The sequence below is a fragment of the Podarcis bocagei genome (assembly GCF_964188305.1).
Source record: "Podarcis bocagei genome assembly, chromosome: 10".
In the NCBI taxonomy this organism is placed as follows: Eukaryota; Metazoa; Chordata; class Lepidosauria; order Squamata; family Lacertidae; genus Podarcis; species Podarcis bocagei.
Genome location: NC_138135.1, coordinates 2227920 through 2246211, shown reverse-complemented (window position 1 = coordinate 2246211; position 18292 = coordinate 2227920). Strand labels below are relative to the sequence as shown.

Here is an 18292-nt window from a genome sequence, read left to right as displayed (position 1 = left end):
CTCTGGCGGGAAGGTAAACGGCATTTCCGTGCGCTGCTCTGGTTTGCCAGAAGCGGCTTAGTGATGCTGGCCATATGACCCGGAAGCTGTACGCCGGCTCCCTCGGCCGAAAAAGTGAGATGAGCGCCGCAACCCCAGAGTCAGCCACGACTGGACCTAATGGTCAGGGGTCCCTTTACCTTTACCTATATGTACTGGAAGCTGCCCAGAGCGGCTGGGGGAAAATACTAATACTATAACGTCTAGAGTGATACCTCGGGTTACAGGCGCTTCAGGTTACAGACTCTGCTAACCCAGAAATAGTACCTTTAGTTAAGAACTGTGCTTCAGGATGAGGACAGAAATCGTGCTCCAGCAGCGTGGTGGCCCCATTAGCTAAAGTGGTGCTTCAGGTTAAGAACAGTTTCAGATTAAGAACGGAGCTGTAGAACGAATTCAGTTCTTAACCCGAAGTACCACTGTACTATTATTATTATCTTGTGATTTTTTGTAGTTATTTTGGAATTTTTACTGCAATATTAGCTTATGAAATGCTATGGGTGGAGAAAATCACAGGGTTGCCGTAAACTATAATCCCACCCACAAACTCTCATTCACACACAGTCTGTAAATTTGGGAATGACACACACCTCACCTGTACTAATACTGGCAGTCTTTGGCCTGCACAGGCACACCCGGTGTGTAGAGCCTCCAGCCACAGGCACTGTCTATCAAGAAAATGGGTCCTTTGACTAGGAAGATTCATGCAGTCACTGTCATCGGATGATGATGGGTTGTATCTCAGCTTGTCAGTCACTCTGACATGGCCTATGAAGAATAAGAGGAACAGAAATGCTTTTGAGGTGCAACTTCTGTATCAGCCCTGAGAGCCATTCCATGGACTCTGCACCCCTGTTTCTGATGACAGGTGTACATTATCCTCATCCTCAGCGGAAAAGACAATAAAGACTGAAGCCTGAGAGAGAGGAAAAGGTTTTTGGCTGCTTCCTGGGTGGGATTGCAGAAACAAAGAGCCGCTTCTGAGAAGGCCTCCCCCCTCCCCTCTTCCTCTCGGGATTTCCTCTCCTCTCCAGGGGACCAATGGTTGGACTGGGCAGAATGGCTGTGTCTGGACAGGGCAGGGTCTTATGGGGGCTTGTGGGGCAGTAAGAGGATGGAGTTTGCGGGAAGGAAGGGTGGGGGGGCAGGACCCCCACTTTCCAGGGATCCCTCTCTGGTCGCCTTGAAGTGCGGGGGGTCGATTCCTCGGCAGGAGCGAGAAGCCAAGGCGGCCGCTCGGGCTATCTTCCCCCCCCCCCATGCTGTGCTTCCTTGCCCCGGGGGTGCCCCCCTGCTACCTTCGCCCTTGGCGCCCCCTGCACCCAGAGTCCCCCTTGGCTCACCCTTCGCCATGCGCCCCCATCTCTATTTGGAGGTGCCCCCCAAGACGACATGGGGAGGGACAGGGGGGTCTCTATCCAGGCGCCTCCCGCACCCCTTAACCCTTTCCTGGCCCACTTCTCGGCGCCCCAGGGATGCCTGCGCGGGGGAAAGGGGGCCAGGGAGTCCTCGTGGGTGGGCGCCCCATCTCCGCCCCTTCGCAGCACACGTGCCGGGATCCAGGCCCCACGGAAGGCGCTTGGGGGAGCTGGCGGGGGTCTCTGGGTACTTACCCCCCTCTCCCCCCCCCGCAACCCCTTTACCTCTTTCTCCTCGCTCCCGAGTCTCCTTTCCTGCAACATCCACGGGGGGGGGGGTCCCCTGCCTCCTCCCTCCCCTTTCCGAAAGCGCCTCTAGAGCTACGTCGCAGAGTAGCAATCCGGAGTGGAAGCTCCACTTCCGGGAGAAGCCGACAGTTTGGGAGGGGGCTCACACTCCCCAGTCCTGGAGCAGAAGCCGGATTGGAGGAGGAGGAGGAGGAAGGGATGGGACGTTTGGGGGCGGGATCTGGGGTTGTGGGGGCGGGGTGGGAGGAGGATGTGCCGGGAAGGAAAGAATTGAGGGGGGGAGAGGAAGAGAAAGGTTTCCTCCTCCCTTTTTCCTTTCGTGGATCAGGAGAGCGGGGGAGGGGCTGATCCCGGCGATCCAGCTGCAAAGTGGGTCCCTTCCCCCTACAAGGTTTGCATTGCAAAATGCTCCCCTCCCCCACCCCACAAGCTTAGATCCCTCCGTGTTTTAGGTCTTGGTGCTGCAGCCCCTCGCCCCCCCCCCGGAAGTTCCCTTAAGAGCCCCACATTGCACGGGGCAGGCTCACCTGCAGCGAAACAAAACCAGCTGCCCTGGCCGACCCCAGAAATGTGTCCCTAGAAGAAATGCCCCTCCTTCCTTCTCTGGGGCTCAAATGTTGCCGGTGGGCTTCCCAGAAGAGGCCCCTGCTTGGCCCCTGGGAGGACAGGGGCCCCATGGGCCTGATTCTGCAGGGCTCACCTGACGTTCTGGTGCAAGTGAACCCCCCTTTGTCCTTCAGGGAGAAGAGGGTTTCCCAAACTTGGGTCTCCAGCTGCTTTTGGACTACGGCTCCCATCACCCTGAGCTAGCAAGACCAGTGGTCAGGGATGATGGGAATTGTAGTCAGGATCTCCAGGTGGCTCTGGCAAGTGAGCCCAGCTGCGTGTGACAAGAGTGGGGGAATTCCTTCCTGCTGTTATGGAAATGTTACGGAATGGAAGGGGGGGGCTCCTTTCCCCCTTCCTTCTAAGAACATCCGAGGCCCCGCTTATTCCTATGGCCCCGCTTTAGCCAAGGACCTCCTGTTACAATGTATCCATTCTGTTCTCCTTTCCCCCTTCCTTCTAAGAACATCCGAGGCCCCGCTTATTCCTATGGCCCCGCTTTAGCCAAGGACCTCCTGTTACAATGTATCCATTCTGTTTCTGCTTTTGCCCTATAGTACAGAATTGGTTTGAAATCATTGAAATCTTTAGAAATTGATATAAAATCAACCGTAACTCCGATTTCTTCGCTCTCAGTGTCATTCAACTCAGTTCCCCGTGGACTCCATGATGCTATCCCTACTTCCATAATCCCCGAAGCGGCAGGTCACGTACGCAAGAACTTCTTAATTCGCCAAACCTTCCCTCTAGGCAATATTAGGTGGCAGACGATGCTTATCTCTGACCCATTGTCTTGCCACCACCGGTACTCAATAAATGTGTATCTATGTATATTTCCCGCTCTGCATATCCCCCCTCCCTCATCCGAAAATGCTAATTAATGTAATCCCACCTTTTCATAATGTATTCATGACGTGTAAAGTATATTCATGATGTAACTTGTGAAACCCAACCTTCCCATAATGTATTCGTGACGTTTCATGCACTGTATTCTGGGATATGGAGGGAAATTTCAAAAGTTCATGTCACCCCTTTCTCTGGGTTCAATCTCGCCTTGAACCTGTTGCGCAATAAACTTGGATCTTCTGCAGTTTGCTCCTGCGTCCGGCTGAGCTCATTTTCTTCCGCAGGGACCCACGGACTTAGTCCGATGAGCTGGGTGGCAGAGTAACCCCGCACCCAGATTTTTCCGTAACAGTTGGCGCCGCAACGTGGGGCTTGCGGTTCTCCCGAGCTGCTGACTGGGGGCCCCAAAATCTTCAGCCGGCTCCAGGCCATTTTGCCTGGGAAGATCCTTTTGGACCCCCAGCCATCTTCTGGGCGGTAATCGAAAGCCCTAGGAGTTCAGCCGGGGAGCAAAAGAGGGATCCAGCCGGCTTATTCATCGATCCCGGGATCATCATAGAAGACGCGTGAGTATAAGGAAAAAGGAAAATCCAGTGCACTGGTGGGAAGGGGGTGGAATCTCCTGGCAACTGAATTCTCTGCCCTCCTCTCTATCGCTCCTTCTTGCCTTTCTCTTGGTCCGGTTAGTGAGAGAGACCGTGGACCGCTGCTCAACCCGAAAGGGGGGTTCTGAGCTCTATCTCTTTTCCTTAAAATCTCTAGCCAGCCGCACCAATTGGGAGTCCGAAAGTAAGACGGTGAGACCCGGCTTGGAAAGACAGCCGACTTTCCGCAACGGGCATCCCAGTTGAAAGCAAGGGGTTGGAGCTCTCTTTCCGAACTTCCCGAGCGCCCTTACGGAGGGGGCAGGAAGGGGTCTGGCTTTCTATCCCAATCCCAGCCGCACTGGTCGGTGCCACGTAACCGTGCGTGAGCCCGCTTCCAAAAGCAAGGGGGATTTTCAGTTCGAAATTCTATCCAGGGACCACCCGATCTGGCACCGCATGGCGCGGGCGTCCAGTAGGGCCCCTTTTCCTGAGATGTGACGATAGGTAGGAGGTTGCCAGGAGGGATAGCCCATGAGGAATTGGGCAGGACCGGCAGAGTGGAAAGAGACCCCAGGTTATAGGAAATAAGGAAATAAGGAAATAAGGAAATAGGAAATAGGAAAGGGAACGCAAGGAACCGGATAGCTAGAGCTCTCTAAAACCCACTAAGGAAGTTGCCAGGCAACTAGAAGCCCCTTCTCCTCTTTACTATACGTCCCTGTACTAAGCATACCAAACCCCTAGACATACCAATCCTAATCAACCCCTCTTTTTCCCCTTCTCTATCCCAGACACCCCCCCCCCCAAAAAAAAAAGGAAAAAGCAAAAGAGCAACAACAGCAACGCATGCATCTATAAAGGGGTACCCAGTCAACCAAGCGTTGTGAGCCCTACCAGTCTGATTACCTGGTGGTGTGTTTGAAGAGGCAAGGAGGCTCATAAAACCATGTGGGACCTTCCTACTAATTTCACTTAATGAAGCCAAAGGTAGTGGCCCATCTCCTTGCAATAACCAACTAAAGGATGAGAATATATATGTTTACATGTTGTCTGTTATGTGTGTTGTCTGTTAATACATATATGAGAATATGTATGTTTACATGTTGTCCGTTATGTGTGTTGTCTGTTCCTTCTGTCTCTGGCAGACTGCCTTTCTTAAGTGTGCATAGTTTAAACTGCAAGCTTGCTTCAAAATTTAAATCTAAGGAAGCCATGCTGGATCTTAGCAGTCCTAAATAAGAGAAAATGAGAATGAAGTGTGCAAATGTTTACCCCACCTCTTGCTTTGCCCCAACTTTTGAGATTGTGAGTCTACAGTCTTATTTTGGAAGGTGCTTTTAACCTAATGTTTCTGCTGCAAAAGCCTAGTTGAGCACAACTGCTCTCTCAAGCTGAAGTGCAGCGTATGTATTTCATTAAGCGTATGCCTATAAAAGTATGGTGTTCATTCTAAGAAAATATATTTGAGTCCAGAAGAGTTATTGTAAGGCTCCTGATATCAGTCTCTATAAGACTTCATGGCCTCTTTTGTTAGAAAATGCCCCCCCTCCCCCTTGTTTCACTCTGCCTCTTTCAGTTGTTTTCTCCCTTCTTTCTTCTGTGCTAGGTAAATTTACTCCCGAGTAAGCTTCCTTTAAAGGAAACTGCAAAGAGGGGAGGGGGCAACACTTGTGTATTCCCTTTAAAAAAATCAAATCTAGGGCTGCTTTAACTGTGCTTTATAAGAGATCCTCTCAGGAGTATAGATGTTTCCTTTCCCAGCTGTAAATCTGTACTTAAATGTGTATGCCTCTTTGGTAGTACAAATCTTGCTGCGAAATCTTGCTGTGAACCCTATATTTTGGAGGGTTGGACTAGATGACCCCAGGGTCCCTTTCAACTCTCCCAATTTGTGGCTGTGTGGAAGACCATGTGTCTGCAAGCATTGGAGGGTAATTCTTAAACTCTGGTGTGGTAATGGAGTTGAAATTCAGCCTAGCTTTGCTCTTTAGTTTTAAAAGGTGAGAGGTGAAGCCCAACTGGTAATATCATGCATTTGAGTGATTACAGTGTTTATCATTTTGTCTACTATTATAAAATCAGACTCAAAAGTCTACTCAAAGTTTAAGCACATACAAATGAATAATCAATTAGCCTTGACCATTCCTGTAAATAAAGGGCAGGAAATAATAATATTATTAATAATAATAATATTTTTTTGTCTGCAAATGGTAAGGCTGGAATGGCTGAGAATGTTAAAAAAAAAAAAAAATCCTATGAATTCTGACTGGCCATTTTTACTCATAAATAAGAGAGCGGTTGATTGTTCCGCGAATGACCAGATAAAATGACCAATAATGATAGCCCTTTCCTGTACATAAAGGAAGCTTGGGCTGAAATTGCTAGCTTTGGTGAATTCTTAAATTGCTGAGTTTCTCTTTTTTGTTGTTTTAAAAGCTAACCCTATTTTTAAAATCTACTCCTTACCTTTCCCTTCCTTATTCTAATTGAGCCAAAAGATGCAACATTTTCAATGGTATAAAAGGTTTGCTGAGACATGAACTCTGCACATGCACAGAGGCTAGATCAGCTTAAAAAAAAAAAAAGAGAGAGAGAGAGATTGGAGGGGGGAGAGAGAAGATTGGAGAGCAGTGTGCTGCAGGGAGAAACCTTTCCAAATTTCCCTATGTAAAACTTGGGAGCCATTGAGGGAAATCACCCTTAATGTGTTTTGCTCCAGGGGCTACTTAATACAAAAGAGTTAAGTACTGGACATGCCAAATTCTTTTCACAGGTAAATATCAAAGCACTCCCACTGTGAGTTCCTCTCTTGAGTAGATTTTATAACTGTGTGTGTGTGTGTATGCCTATGCATTTTAGGAACAGCATTTCCTGACAGACCTCTCACATGAAATAATTTTCCCTTTCAACAGAGTGTCCTTTCTTTTCTCCCACAGCACAAATGATAATGAGGGGATGCAAACAGTGATTTAAATACTCTATAAAAAGTAATTGCATTTGTTTTTCTTTTGTCTTTCTTCCCTTAAAGCCAAACAGTCACTTTCTTTCTGTTCAGCAAAACAAGTCTGAATCCCTGCTATATTAGTTGATTTCCATCCATCTCTTTGTGGCTTTGACACTTTAAGTTACAAATAATCTGTTTTCATTTATTTAATCAGTTTCTCCATGATGTCTATGAAGTTAATCGAAGCACAACCAAACATTGTTTGAGCATTTCTTACTAATTCTGTCATTTTGGCTAGTGCAAGGTACCTGCACAACTTTAAAATTGCCATTCATTTTTTTATTGGTATTAACTCATTTCCCAGTATTCCGCTATTAACATTACAGCCGATGTCACATCAAGAAACACTTTTATTTTCATTTGGGATGTTAGAATGCCAAAACAGATTACTTCAGGGTACTTCAGGTTGCTTATTAATTGTGTGTCTTAGCATTTATTTATTTTGGTTCCTCATAGGTCATTTGTGTGTGTGTGTTTTACTTTGGGGACATGTTCATCACATGTTGAAAGTCAGTCTCATGAAGTTCTTTTATTGGATAGCACATGGTGAATTTTAAGTTTTTCCCATTGTTTTCCCATATTTTTTTTCAGTCCAGTAGTAATATGTGTGGTTTTGATAATAACTTTGTACTATTTAATAATAGTTATTTTCTGAATCTGATGTCTTTGTGTCAAGTCCATTTTCATCTAACTAGTAATCTAATTTTTTGCTTTCTTTTTATTTTTTAACCTTTGTATTTTTTTCAGTTCTCTTTCTATACATGTGGAGTAATTTTTTATTTTTATAATATGAAAAGAACAACAACAACAAAAATTAAGTGAAGGAAAGCAAACAAACTTAGCAGATAATAACAGTAATTACATGGAAATGTGATAATGAATAAAATGTTTAATCCACTAAGATTGTTATTATTTGCAGCTTCCCATGGAAACTGGAGGACATCCTTTTTGCCTTTTGCCCCTTTCTCGTCTAACTGTGTTTAAGTCTCCCCAAAACCCTGCCCCCTTACAGGATATCACTTCTACAGATGTGCAATGATGAAAAGCAGCAACAACCCCTCAACTCACAAGACCTGCAACACCAGAGTTTTCAAAGTGGCCACAGTTATCTCTTTCAAAGGCTATAGACTGACGGGGGGGACCTGACAAAGGGGGGAGGAGTTGAATTGCAAGGACATTTTCCCACTTTTGAACCTCAAGCCTCTGCTCCAGGATTCAAAAGATACATGCGTAAAAGATCACAATTGTGTCAAGATATGCAACAGATATTTAATTATTTTGTTTTGTATTATGTGTTATTATGTAAGAATGTTGAAATGTGTCTGACAGTGTGATTTCCACAAAGGGGGGCAATTTTTGTGTGTAATTGTTTTTATGTTTAATGTCTTATTGCTTACACACCAATGGAGAATTCTCATGCATTTTATACTTTCTAATAGCTCACACTATTGTGTAGTCCAATGTTTAGATCAACTTATAACCACATTTAATTGTTCCACCTGGCACCCTGCCAACTTTCCCTATCCATTTTAAAATGTGTTAAACCTCGTTTTGCCAAGGACAAGCTTCTGGATCCATAAAACACCAGGTACATGAAGGTGCATATGCTTTGGTTTAGCAGGAATGATTTCTTATAGACTTAAATTGACTTATTTGGACAACTGCCCTTGTTAAGAATGGTTTTCTTTTAACAGATTGGTTTGAAGAGTTGAGAACCATGGGGCAAGATAAATTCAAATTGGACTCAGTTTGAATTGGGCACGTGTATCCAGGCTGCAATTAGCCTTTTGGTCCTTTAAGTGCAAGTGAGCAACCCCCATGCGTGCAAAACCACAGCCTATAATAGAATCCCATAGGAAGGCCAAGGCCAAGGCATCTCCCTCACGAGATGTCCAACCTGTGCCAGCTATGGTGAATGCCAGGCAACATGGTTAAATGAAAGCCCCGAGGGGATTCAACAGACAGGATGTGTTGCTGTAGCACTATGTCAGTGTGAGACCACAGAAGAGCTAGCTTGACACCTGAGAAATACACAAAAATGGCGGAAGACAAAACACCAACTGCATTTTTCAGTCAATTAGACCTTCCTGCTAGGTGTAAAGCATAAAACACTATTGAGAATGCCACAAGTAATTTAGCAACAAAATACAAGAGGTGTTCTTTATATAATACCCTATATGCAGCTACCTGCACTGCTATACTTGCAAATGACCGTAAGAGGCATGGCATGCAAGTCCCTTTCAGATTTCCATAAAGCCACACATCCCATTCACCGAGATTTAGGGTGCGGAGAAAAGATTTGCAAGTTCTTACAGAACTTTAATGCAAATCTATCTCCGAATGGGGGACAAGCCCCCCCCTTCCATTCCGTAACAGAAATTACAAGGGTGTCTGTGTGTTTACCATCTGACATTATCCCCTGGGTCCAAAACCCCTCTCCCCTCAGTCGCACAAGAACAACACACACATCGTATAAATACAGGAAAACACGGTCTCTGCATTTTATGAATGAGATTTACGGACTTTGTGTTTTATGAATGGGATTTATTAATAACTGAAGCTCACCAATCAAGAGCGCTATGTTTTGACAGCTAGCCAATGGGGGAATCCGTAGACGGATGGAACTCTCTGCAAACCAGCCATTCAGCTCAACCTTTGTACAATTGTCTCAGCGCCCTCCTGCTGCTCAGACTATGGGCAACGTATATTAAATGTATCCATTTTGGTTTCGATTGCCTAAAGTTGCTAGAATGTTACAAAGATTGTGTCTGAATGTATCCTTTCAGCTTGACAGCTCAGGGAAAGATACCTAACTTTGCAAATTCATATAATAGCCATTCTTTAACCAATTCTTCCCATTCCAACGCCATTTTAAGGTGAATTTAGGCCTCACCCTCCTCCATGACCCTGGAAGCGGATAGTCACGTAGGCAGCGAGAACAGGGCCTCCTGCCATAATCCCCTGAGCGTGAGAGCATGTACACTTCGCCCCACCCAGGGAGTGACCAAGGGGCGACAACAGACTTCCACAGAGGCAGCTGGCCAAGCCAGGTGTTCTGGAAGCCCATCTCAGGAGAAGCCCTGAGGGCAAGGATTTATGTCGATAGTTTTATTGTTCTCTGGGTGGTGGGTACTTGAGAGGTGTCCGGAGATGTATCTGATAGAAGGAGGAACTGCTGAACTTGTGTAACCCTTTGACACCCCTCCCCACTTGTGACATACTAGTGAGGATGCTGCTCAAAATGTATTCTGGGTGAAGGGGGGGGGGGGAGTTAAAAAGGTTGATGTCACCCCAGGCTCAGGGTTCTTGCTCTGTGTGGGAATCTCTTGCACAACAATAAAGATTGTGGTCTACTGATTGCCAGTTTGCTCCAGATTACAGTGGTACCTCAAGTTACAAACTTAATTCATTCCAAAGGTCTGTAACTCTTAAAGGTTACAGTTACAGATAGGTAGCCGTGTTGGTCTGCCATAGTCAAAATAAAAAAATTCCTTCCAGTAGCACCTTAAAGACCAACTAAGTTAGTTCTTGGTATGAGCTTTCGTGTGCATGCACACTTCTTCAGATACACTGAAACAGAAGTAGCTATATAGTGAGACGGTGGGGAGGGGTATTACTCAGAAGGGTGGTGGGAATGGGAGATTGGCAGATAGCTGAGATGAGCCTGTTGACGACTCTTAACGACTGCAATAGGTCTTACAGGAAAAGGCAGGGGGTGAGAAGGTGAAAAATGGCTTAGTCATGTATAATGAGATAAGAATCCAATGTCTCTGTTCAGACCAGGTCTCTCCATGGTTTTAAGTTTGGTAATGAGTTGCAATTCAGCAGCTTCTTCAAGGTTAGCGGAGTTTATAATGTGAAGCGTTTGTAACATGAGCCGTTTGTAATTCGAGGTACTTGGCTGGAACTTCCTTCTTTCACTGACCTCACAGACTCATGGGGGGACTTGCACCCCAACGAGCTGGGCCCTCTCAACCCGGGATTTTCCTTATCACTGGCCATCACCTTTGAGTATAGGGCTAAGTGCCCCTATTCCTCCAGCAGGAGCGATTGTGGGGATTCCATTCAGCTGTGCCGTTCCCAAATGGCAATTCTTCTTCAGCCATGGTGGGAGCAGACGGGCTGGAAGCTGAAGAGGTTTCCCTTTGAGTAGGCTTTGCTTCGCTTTCTGCTGACCTCAGTCTCTTGGATTGTGGCCAGCTTTCCTCTTCCATTTCCCTGAATGCTGAGCAGTGCTGGTTGTGTGGGGAAGCAAAATTCACCCCAGATCTTTTCTCCAGGGTTCCCTTCACTGCGCAAAAGGCAGGCGGGAGGGGGGAACACGTACTAATAAAGGGACGGTACTCTGAATGGAGAGGAGCAGAAGCGGAGTCCCCTCAAGATCAGTATTGGGACCTGTGGCTTTTCAACTTGTTCATAAATGATCTAGACTTAGGAGGCAGCAGGGAGGGGGCAAAGTTTGCTGGTGGCAGTAAAAGGTCCAGGAGTTCATGAGTGAAGATGGCCCCCCCCCAGGAGACTTCCCTGGTACCTGCAGCCCCTCCTTCGCTCTCTTGAAATTAGGCTCGGGGGGGAAATCACCCATTAACTTACAGTATTACAGTGCTACCTCGCAAGATGAATGCCTCGCAAGACAAAAAACTCGCAAGACGAAAGAGTTTTTTGAGTTGCTTCGCAAGACGATTTCCCTACGGGCTTGCTTCGCAAGACGAAAACGTCTTGCAAGTTTGTTTCCTTTTTCTTAAAACCATTAATACCCAGGGTGCATTGCTTAAAGAGGTGCATTGCAAGATGAAAAATTCGCAATGCGAAAAAACTCGCAGAATGAATTAATTTCGTCTTGCGAGGCACCACTGTATAAGTTTTCTTCAGAATGCTTAGGAGGCAGGGATGAAGTTCTGGTGAAGAAGCAGTGCTTGGAGATCATGCGGTGGGGGGAGGACAGAGTTTGGTGCAAAAACCGTCTTGCATGCTTGAGTAGAGCAACTCCAGGGCATGGGCCAAGTAGCAGCAGGGTAGGGGCCATATGTAGAGAAAGTCCCACACTGAGGTCAAAAACACACACAGAGGCAGCAGGACTTCTTCAGTAATAGTTTACTGAGCTTTCAGAGCATACAGTTCTCACTGGGTCCCCAGTGAGGCACAAAACGTAGCTCCTGAGAGCCAATCCAGTTTCACAGTAAAAAAAATACACCACACAAGATATCTAAGTCAGGCACACAAACCGACAGAAGGGAGCAAGGGAGGAAAGAGGCTGGAAGGACACAGGGCAATGGAGGTGTGTCTTTTGCTTCCTGTCGTCTGGGAGGGAAGTCAGCAACTCGGCATCTGCAGGGGCTTCACGAAGAAAAACTTTCTGCCTCCTGCTTCCAGGCAAATGGGCATCCCAGAAAAACACACTGTGATCTGTGGTGTGTTGCCATATCCATTGTTTTTGAAAGGTTATCACAATATGGTCTAGAAACTGGTATAGGATGAGATCAATATATGCCCAGCCCTAATCCTCACTCACCACCAGAAATCCAGATTCACCAACTCCACCTCACTATCAAAAGGTACCTTACATCTAAAATTATACTCAGTAGTGTGAGACATTACCTTCATTATTTCATTACTATACAATTTTACATACAAACACCAGAACTTCAAATACATGACATGCTTTTAAAATGGATTTTCTGCTGAGTTGAGTTCATTGCTGTGAAGAAGGGTAAACTCTGAAAGGAACACTTTCCTCACTCCATACATCTAAATGGGTTCTCCCCTCTGAGAGTCCTTAGATGTTCCTTAAACACTCCATTATAACTAAAGCACTTTCTGCAATCTTTCCCTTTAAACAGCTTCTCCTCTTTGAGGGTTGATGGGTTTGTAGGGTGTCAACTATTAAAGTTCTTCCTGTCCATGAGTCTGTAGATGTAGGACTTCCACTAGGACTGAACCTCTGTCTACTTGACATTTATATGGTTTCTCTCATGTGGGAGTTTGTTGATGTAAATCAAGGGTTCCACTCGGACTGAAGCTCCTTCCAAACTCCATACATTTAAATGGTTTCTTCCCTGTGTGTCTGCTGAGATTTTCTAAGATTTCCCCTTTGACTGAAGCTTTTTCCGCACTTCATGCATTTAAATGGTTTCTCCCCTGTGTGAGTCCGCTGATGACTTCTAAGCATTGCAATGAAACTGAATCTCTTTCCGCATTCCATGCATTCTTATGGTTTCTCCCCTGTGTGTGTCCGTTGATGTGATCTAAGGCCTGAATCGTAACTGAAGCTCTTTCCACATTCCATACATTTATATGGTTTCTCCCCTGTGTGAGTCCGTTGATGTGTTCTAAGGTATCCATTTGAACTGAAGCTCTTTCCGCACTCAATGCATTTAAATGGTTTCTCCCCTGTGTGAGTCTGTTGATGTATTCTAAGGGTTCCAAGCCGACTGAAGCTCTTTCCACACTCCATACATCCATATGGTTTCTCCCCTGTGTGAGTCCGTTGATGTATTCTAAGGCCTGAATCGTGACTGAAGCTCTTTCCACATTCCATACATTTATATGGTTTCTCCCCTGTGTGAATCCGTTGATGTATTCTAAGGCTTCCACTATCACTAAAGCTCTTTTCACACTCCATACATTTAAATGGTTTTTCCCCTGTGTGAGTCCGTTGATGTTTTCTAAGGTTTCCACTATCACTAAAGCTCTTTCCGCACTCCATACATTTAAATGGTGTCTCCCCTGTGTGAGTCCGTTGATGCATATTGCGGTGACCACTCTGACTGAAGCTCTTTCCACACTCCATACATTTATATGGTTTTTCACCAGTGTGAGTTCGCTGGTGTAATTTAAGGTCTGCATTCTGACTGAAGCTCTTCCCACACTCCCTGCATTCATATGGTTTCTCCCCTGTGTGAGTCTGGTGATGTTTACTGAGGTGTCCACTCTTACTGAAGCTCTTTCCACACTCCATACATTTATATGGTTTTTCACCCGTGTGAGTCCGTCGATGTGAACTTAAATGTCCACTCCTACTGAAGCTTTTTCCACATTCCATGCATTTAAAAGGTTTTTCACCCGTGTGAGTCCGTAGATGTGCACTTAAGTGTCCACTCTGACGGAAGCTTTTTCCGCACTCCATGCATTTAAATGGTTTTTCCCCTGTGTGAGTCCGCTGGTGTATATTGAGGAGTCCTCTCTGACTGAAGTTCTTCCCACACTCCCTGCATTGGAATCCTTTCTTGCCCTTGTGAGTCCGCTGATGTGTTCTAAGTTTTCTACTATCAGTGGAACTTTTCCCACTCTCCATACCTTTAAATGTTTTCTCCCCTCTTGGAGTCATTGATGTGAGCTATGTGTGCTCATTCAATGAAGCATATCCCACATTTCACACATTTTAATTTCTATTCCTCATGAAACAAAAGGTGCCCCATTCCTTGGAATTCTGAATGTCTTCTCCATCACCTTCTTCAGAGTGGGAGGAAAGGAAATCCTGTTTGAGTTACAAGAAAGAGAACAAAGGGAAAGAGAGCACATCAAGCGCCATTAGCCCCTTCTCTTATATCAACATCTCCTACATTCTCCCATGTCCTCCCCATGTTCCCAAATTTTTGGAAATGAAAAAGCAATGTCATCAAATGATAGTAATGCATCACCACCTTTCATAATCCTCAATCATTGTTAATAAAGCAGCATGATCTTGGAATACAGCCTTTTCAAATCAATTGTTTCCTCACAGGAAAGGCAGCTGCTCTCTGTCCATGAAAAGGCCCTCTCTTTATCTGGCCCATCGTTCCTTTGAACATTCCCCATCCTCTGCATCATAATACTCCATCTACCTCTAGATCTTTATGAATCACCTGCACAGTCCCATTGGCCACAGGAGGTCCATGTGGACCATTTTTGGAGACCCAGGGCTATGTCTTCTCCATGGACTGTGGTCTGGGTCAGTCAGAGAACTAGTGACAAGGCTTGGTGCTTGGGGTCAGCTGAATGGGTGCTCAGGGAAGCTCCTGTTCTTGGAGATGGACCTCCATCTACATGCCTTGCATTGCATGGAGAGAGCAGGAGAAGCAGAAGGAAAGCACATGGGAATCCCAGGCAGAAACACCCACCCCCATTGCTCCTTATCATAATGATGTGCTGCCTGATCTCGTACCTGTCTTCTGACTATCCTAAAGTGACACTGAAAAAGCTGCATATTAAAGGCAAATGGATAACTGTACTAGTGAAAACTTCAACCTTGAATATGTAGTGTTCATTTATTGATGGCCTGAAGTTGTGTTATTTCTAGAGACATGAATTTATTCCTGTTCTGTCTCAAATATCACTATTATCTGATGTCATGAGGTGTCATGGGAGCGGTAGTACCTTTGGTGGTCCCCACCCTGCACTCAGCTCTCACCTGTGCCTTCCAGAAGCTGTCAGGATGAATCAGGGGCCACAATCCCAGGAATGGCTTCAACCGGCTGGCAAAACCAGGTGAGGATAGCTGATAGGTCTCAAATTCTTGGTGGGTTGGGGAATTCTGCTGCAGGTGAAGGCAGGCCCTGGTGGATGGAGAGGATGAGAAGAACAGTGAATCCTACAGTCCAGAAGGCAGATTCTGCCCATCCTGCAGAGGAAAATGAAGGGCCAATGGGATTGTCAACTGGGGAAGGGAGCCCATCGAGAAGGAAAACTCTGATCCTAAACATTCACGGCCTCGTGAGTTATGTTCAGGAGAAGAAAAGGATATGGAGGAAAACCTACACAAATCCAGAGTGGAGTCTCTAAGACGGTTGGATGGTGTCCTGCACACCTTCTTCATTCAACTCCTGCAGCCAAGCTGGTGCCAAACATACTGCTCGGCTTTCCTTGGGACCATATCTGCCGGGCTGAGAAGGGGGTCTGGTTGGCTAGGCAGCCCAGGACCCCCAAACACCCTGCCCAGGCTGGCAGTGCTACAAACACAGCAGTTTCAAGTGGGGAGATGGGCTCAGAGCTGTGTATCAAAGTCTCTCCAATGTGGAACAAGGGAAACAGAAACAAAATTTACATCATAAAGGTAAAGGTAAAGAGACCCCTGACTATTAGGTCCAGTCGTGGCCGACTCTGGGGTTGCGGCGCTCATCTCGCTTTATTGGCCGAGGGAACAGGCGTACAGCTTCCGGGTTGTGTGGCCAGCATGACTAAGCCGCTTCTGGCGAAGCAGAGCAGCGCACGGAAACACCGTTTACCTTCCCGCCAGAGCGGTACTTATTTATCTACTTATACTTTGAGGTACTTTCGAACTGCTGGGTTGGCAGGAGCATGACTGAGCAATGGGAGCTCACCCCGCCGTGGAGATTTGAACCGGCAACCTTCTGATTGGCATGTCCTGGGCTCTGTGGTTTAACCCACAATGCCACCCACGTCCCATATTTACATCATACAGCACTGTAAAAGTACCGTATTTTTTGCCCTATAGGACGCACTTTTCCCCCTCCAAAAATGAAGGGGAAATGTGTGTGCGTCCTATGGGGCGAATGCAGGCTTTCGCTGAAGCCGGGAGAGCGAGAGGGGTCGGTGCGCACCGACCCCTCGCTCTCCAGGCTTCAGGAGAGCCCCAGCGCCAGCCCCACAAGGTAGGGGGACAGAGGGAGGCAGAACGCCGCCATCCCGCTGTCTCCCGAAGTGGTTTGGAGGCTGACAGCGGGGAGACCCGTGCTTCTCCCCGCCGCCAGCCCCGCAAGCTCCGGGGACAGCGGGGAGGCACAGCGCGTCTTCCCGCTGTCCCCGGACCTGGTTTGCAGGCGGGCGACGGGGAGAAGAGCTCTTCTCCCCGCTGCCTGCCCCGCAAGCGCCTGGGGGGGGGGGAAATAATTTTTCCCCCTTTATTTCCCCCCCCCCAAAAAACTTGGTGCATCCTATGGGGTGAAAAGTACGGTATTCAAAATATTTGTTTTTCTAAGAAAAGACCACAGTGTATCAGGTGGCCCCTTGAAAGCTAATAATCGTATTGTGGCTGGAAGTTTTGGGGGTGCAGAACGAGGAAAGCTCCTGCCGCCATGATCCTTCCAATGGGGATTCAGGCCTCATCGTGGGACTGAAATTGCCCTGGTTGTGCTGGTTGATGATCTCTGACAGGCCAGAGGCTGAGGGGGAAGCTGTTTCCTGGTTCTGCTGGTTCTCTCAGCGGCTTTGGAGACCTTTGGCCATGGTGTCCTTCTGGACCCTCTAGGGGAGCTGGGGGCCCTGCTATGCAATGGTTCCCCTCCTTCTGTTGGGATTCGCAGGATGTTGAGTAAGTCTGCAGGCTTCGACAGGCTGATGCAATACTCTGTGAAGTGCTGGGTCAGAGTGACTCAGCAGGGATGTGATTGGCTATCACCTGTTTTAAAAGGAAAGCCTGTTCAACAGTAAGCTGTGGTGGTTGTGCTGAGGTGTGGTGGTGCTGTGGTGGAGAGTATTCGTTTGCCAAAAGGAGCAGGTACTCTGTATGGACTGTTTTTGTAAATACTTGTATATAGCTCACATTAAAAAGACTGCACTGAAAAGAAACCTGGGACTCTGAGCGTTTCGCTAAAAAGCGCCGCGAGGAATTCGCGACACCTTCCTCCTGGGCCATGCCCAGAAAGTGGTGTTCAGACTCCTGGATGCTTACTTGTGGGGTGCCTCAGGACTCCATTCTCTCCCCCATGCTTTTTACTATCTATATGCAGCCACTGGGAGAGATCATCAGGGGGTTTGGGCTGGGTGTTCACCAGTATGTGGATGATGCCCAGCTCTTCCTCTCTTTTAAATTGGAACTAGTGAAGATGGTGAATGCCCTGTGTGTCTGTTTGGAGGTGGTTGGAGGATGGATGGCGGCCAACACATTGAGGTTGAATCCTGACAAGACAGAAATACTGTCCCTGGGGGAGGGTGGGGGCACTCCTGGTCCTGATGGGGTAACTGTGCCCCTGAAGGACCAGGTGTGCAGCCTGGGGGTCATTTTGGACTCACAGCTGACCATGGAGGCGCAGATCAATTCTGTGTCCAGGGCAGCTGGAGCTGATGAGACCCAACTAGCCTGCAGACTGTCTTGCCAGAGTGGTGCATGCTCTGGTTATCTCCTGCTTGGAGTACTGCCATCTGCTCTACATGGGGCTACCTTTGAAGGTGACTCTGAAACTGCAACTAATCCAGAATGGGGGAGCTAGATGTATGCTACAACAGCAGCAAGAATACATATTGCAAAGTATTGGAAGACACAAGACTTACCCACGCTGGAAGAATGGCAGATGAAAGTGATGGACTACATGGAATTGGCGGAAATGACTGGCAGAATCCGAGACCAGGGAGAAGAGTCGGTGGAAGAAGATTGGAGGAAATTTAAAGACTATTTACAGAAATATTGCAAAATTAAGGAATGTTAGAATGATGTTGGATTGAAGCTAAGTGGTTTCTAGCTGTAATGGCTTAAAAGAATATGGAAAAAATGGATTTTTAATAGGTAAAAATTTAATGTTATAATATATTAAGATTAAAGATCATGATAATAAGGAGGGAAAGGAATTGCTGAACTAATAAATTGAACTGGAATACAAAAAAGGGAG

At 46.7% G+C, this 18292-nt stretch overlaps 2 protein-coding genes across 5 annotated transcripts in view; both read right to left on the bottom strand.

Annotated features, from left to right (window-relative positions):
- The window catches only part of LOC308595684 (uncharacterized protein), a gene marked incomplete at its 3' end in the record, with an annotated part of 39222 nt that overhangs the window by 18363 nt on the left and 2567 nt on the right, over positions 1 to 18292 (bottom strand). Inside the window, exon 2 of one of the 2 annotated variants that reach the window (XR_014012105.1) lies at positions 639 to 807. The exons of the other annotated variant lie outside the window; for it this stretch is intronic. Of the gene's footprint in view, positions 1 to 638; positions 808 to 18292 lie in introns of those variants that run through there. 2 annotated transcript variants of the gene reach the window in all.
- LOC308595741 (uncharacterized protein) overlaps positions 11947 to 18292 on the bottom strand; it is a 33067-nt gene continuing 26721 nt past the window's right edge. For 2 of the 3 annotated variants that reach the window (XM_081210417.1, XM_081210415.1), the window contains exons 2-3: positions 15139 to 15283; positions 11947 to 14226 (exon numbers count right to left, since the gene is read on the bottom strand). In XM_081210417.1, coding sequence (XP_081066543.1) covers positions 12958 to 14076 — 1119 coding nt within the window. In that variant the 5' untranslated portion in view covers positions 14077 to 14226; positions 15139 to 15283 and the 3' untranslated portion in view covers positions 11947 to 12957. Of the gene's footprint in view, positions 14227 to 15138; positions 15301 to 18292 lie in introns of those variants that run through there. The other variant, XM_081210416.1, reaches the window with a different exon arrangement.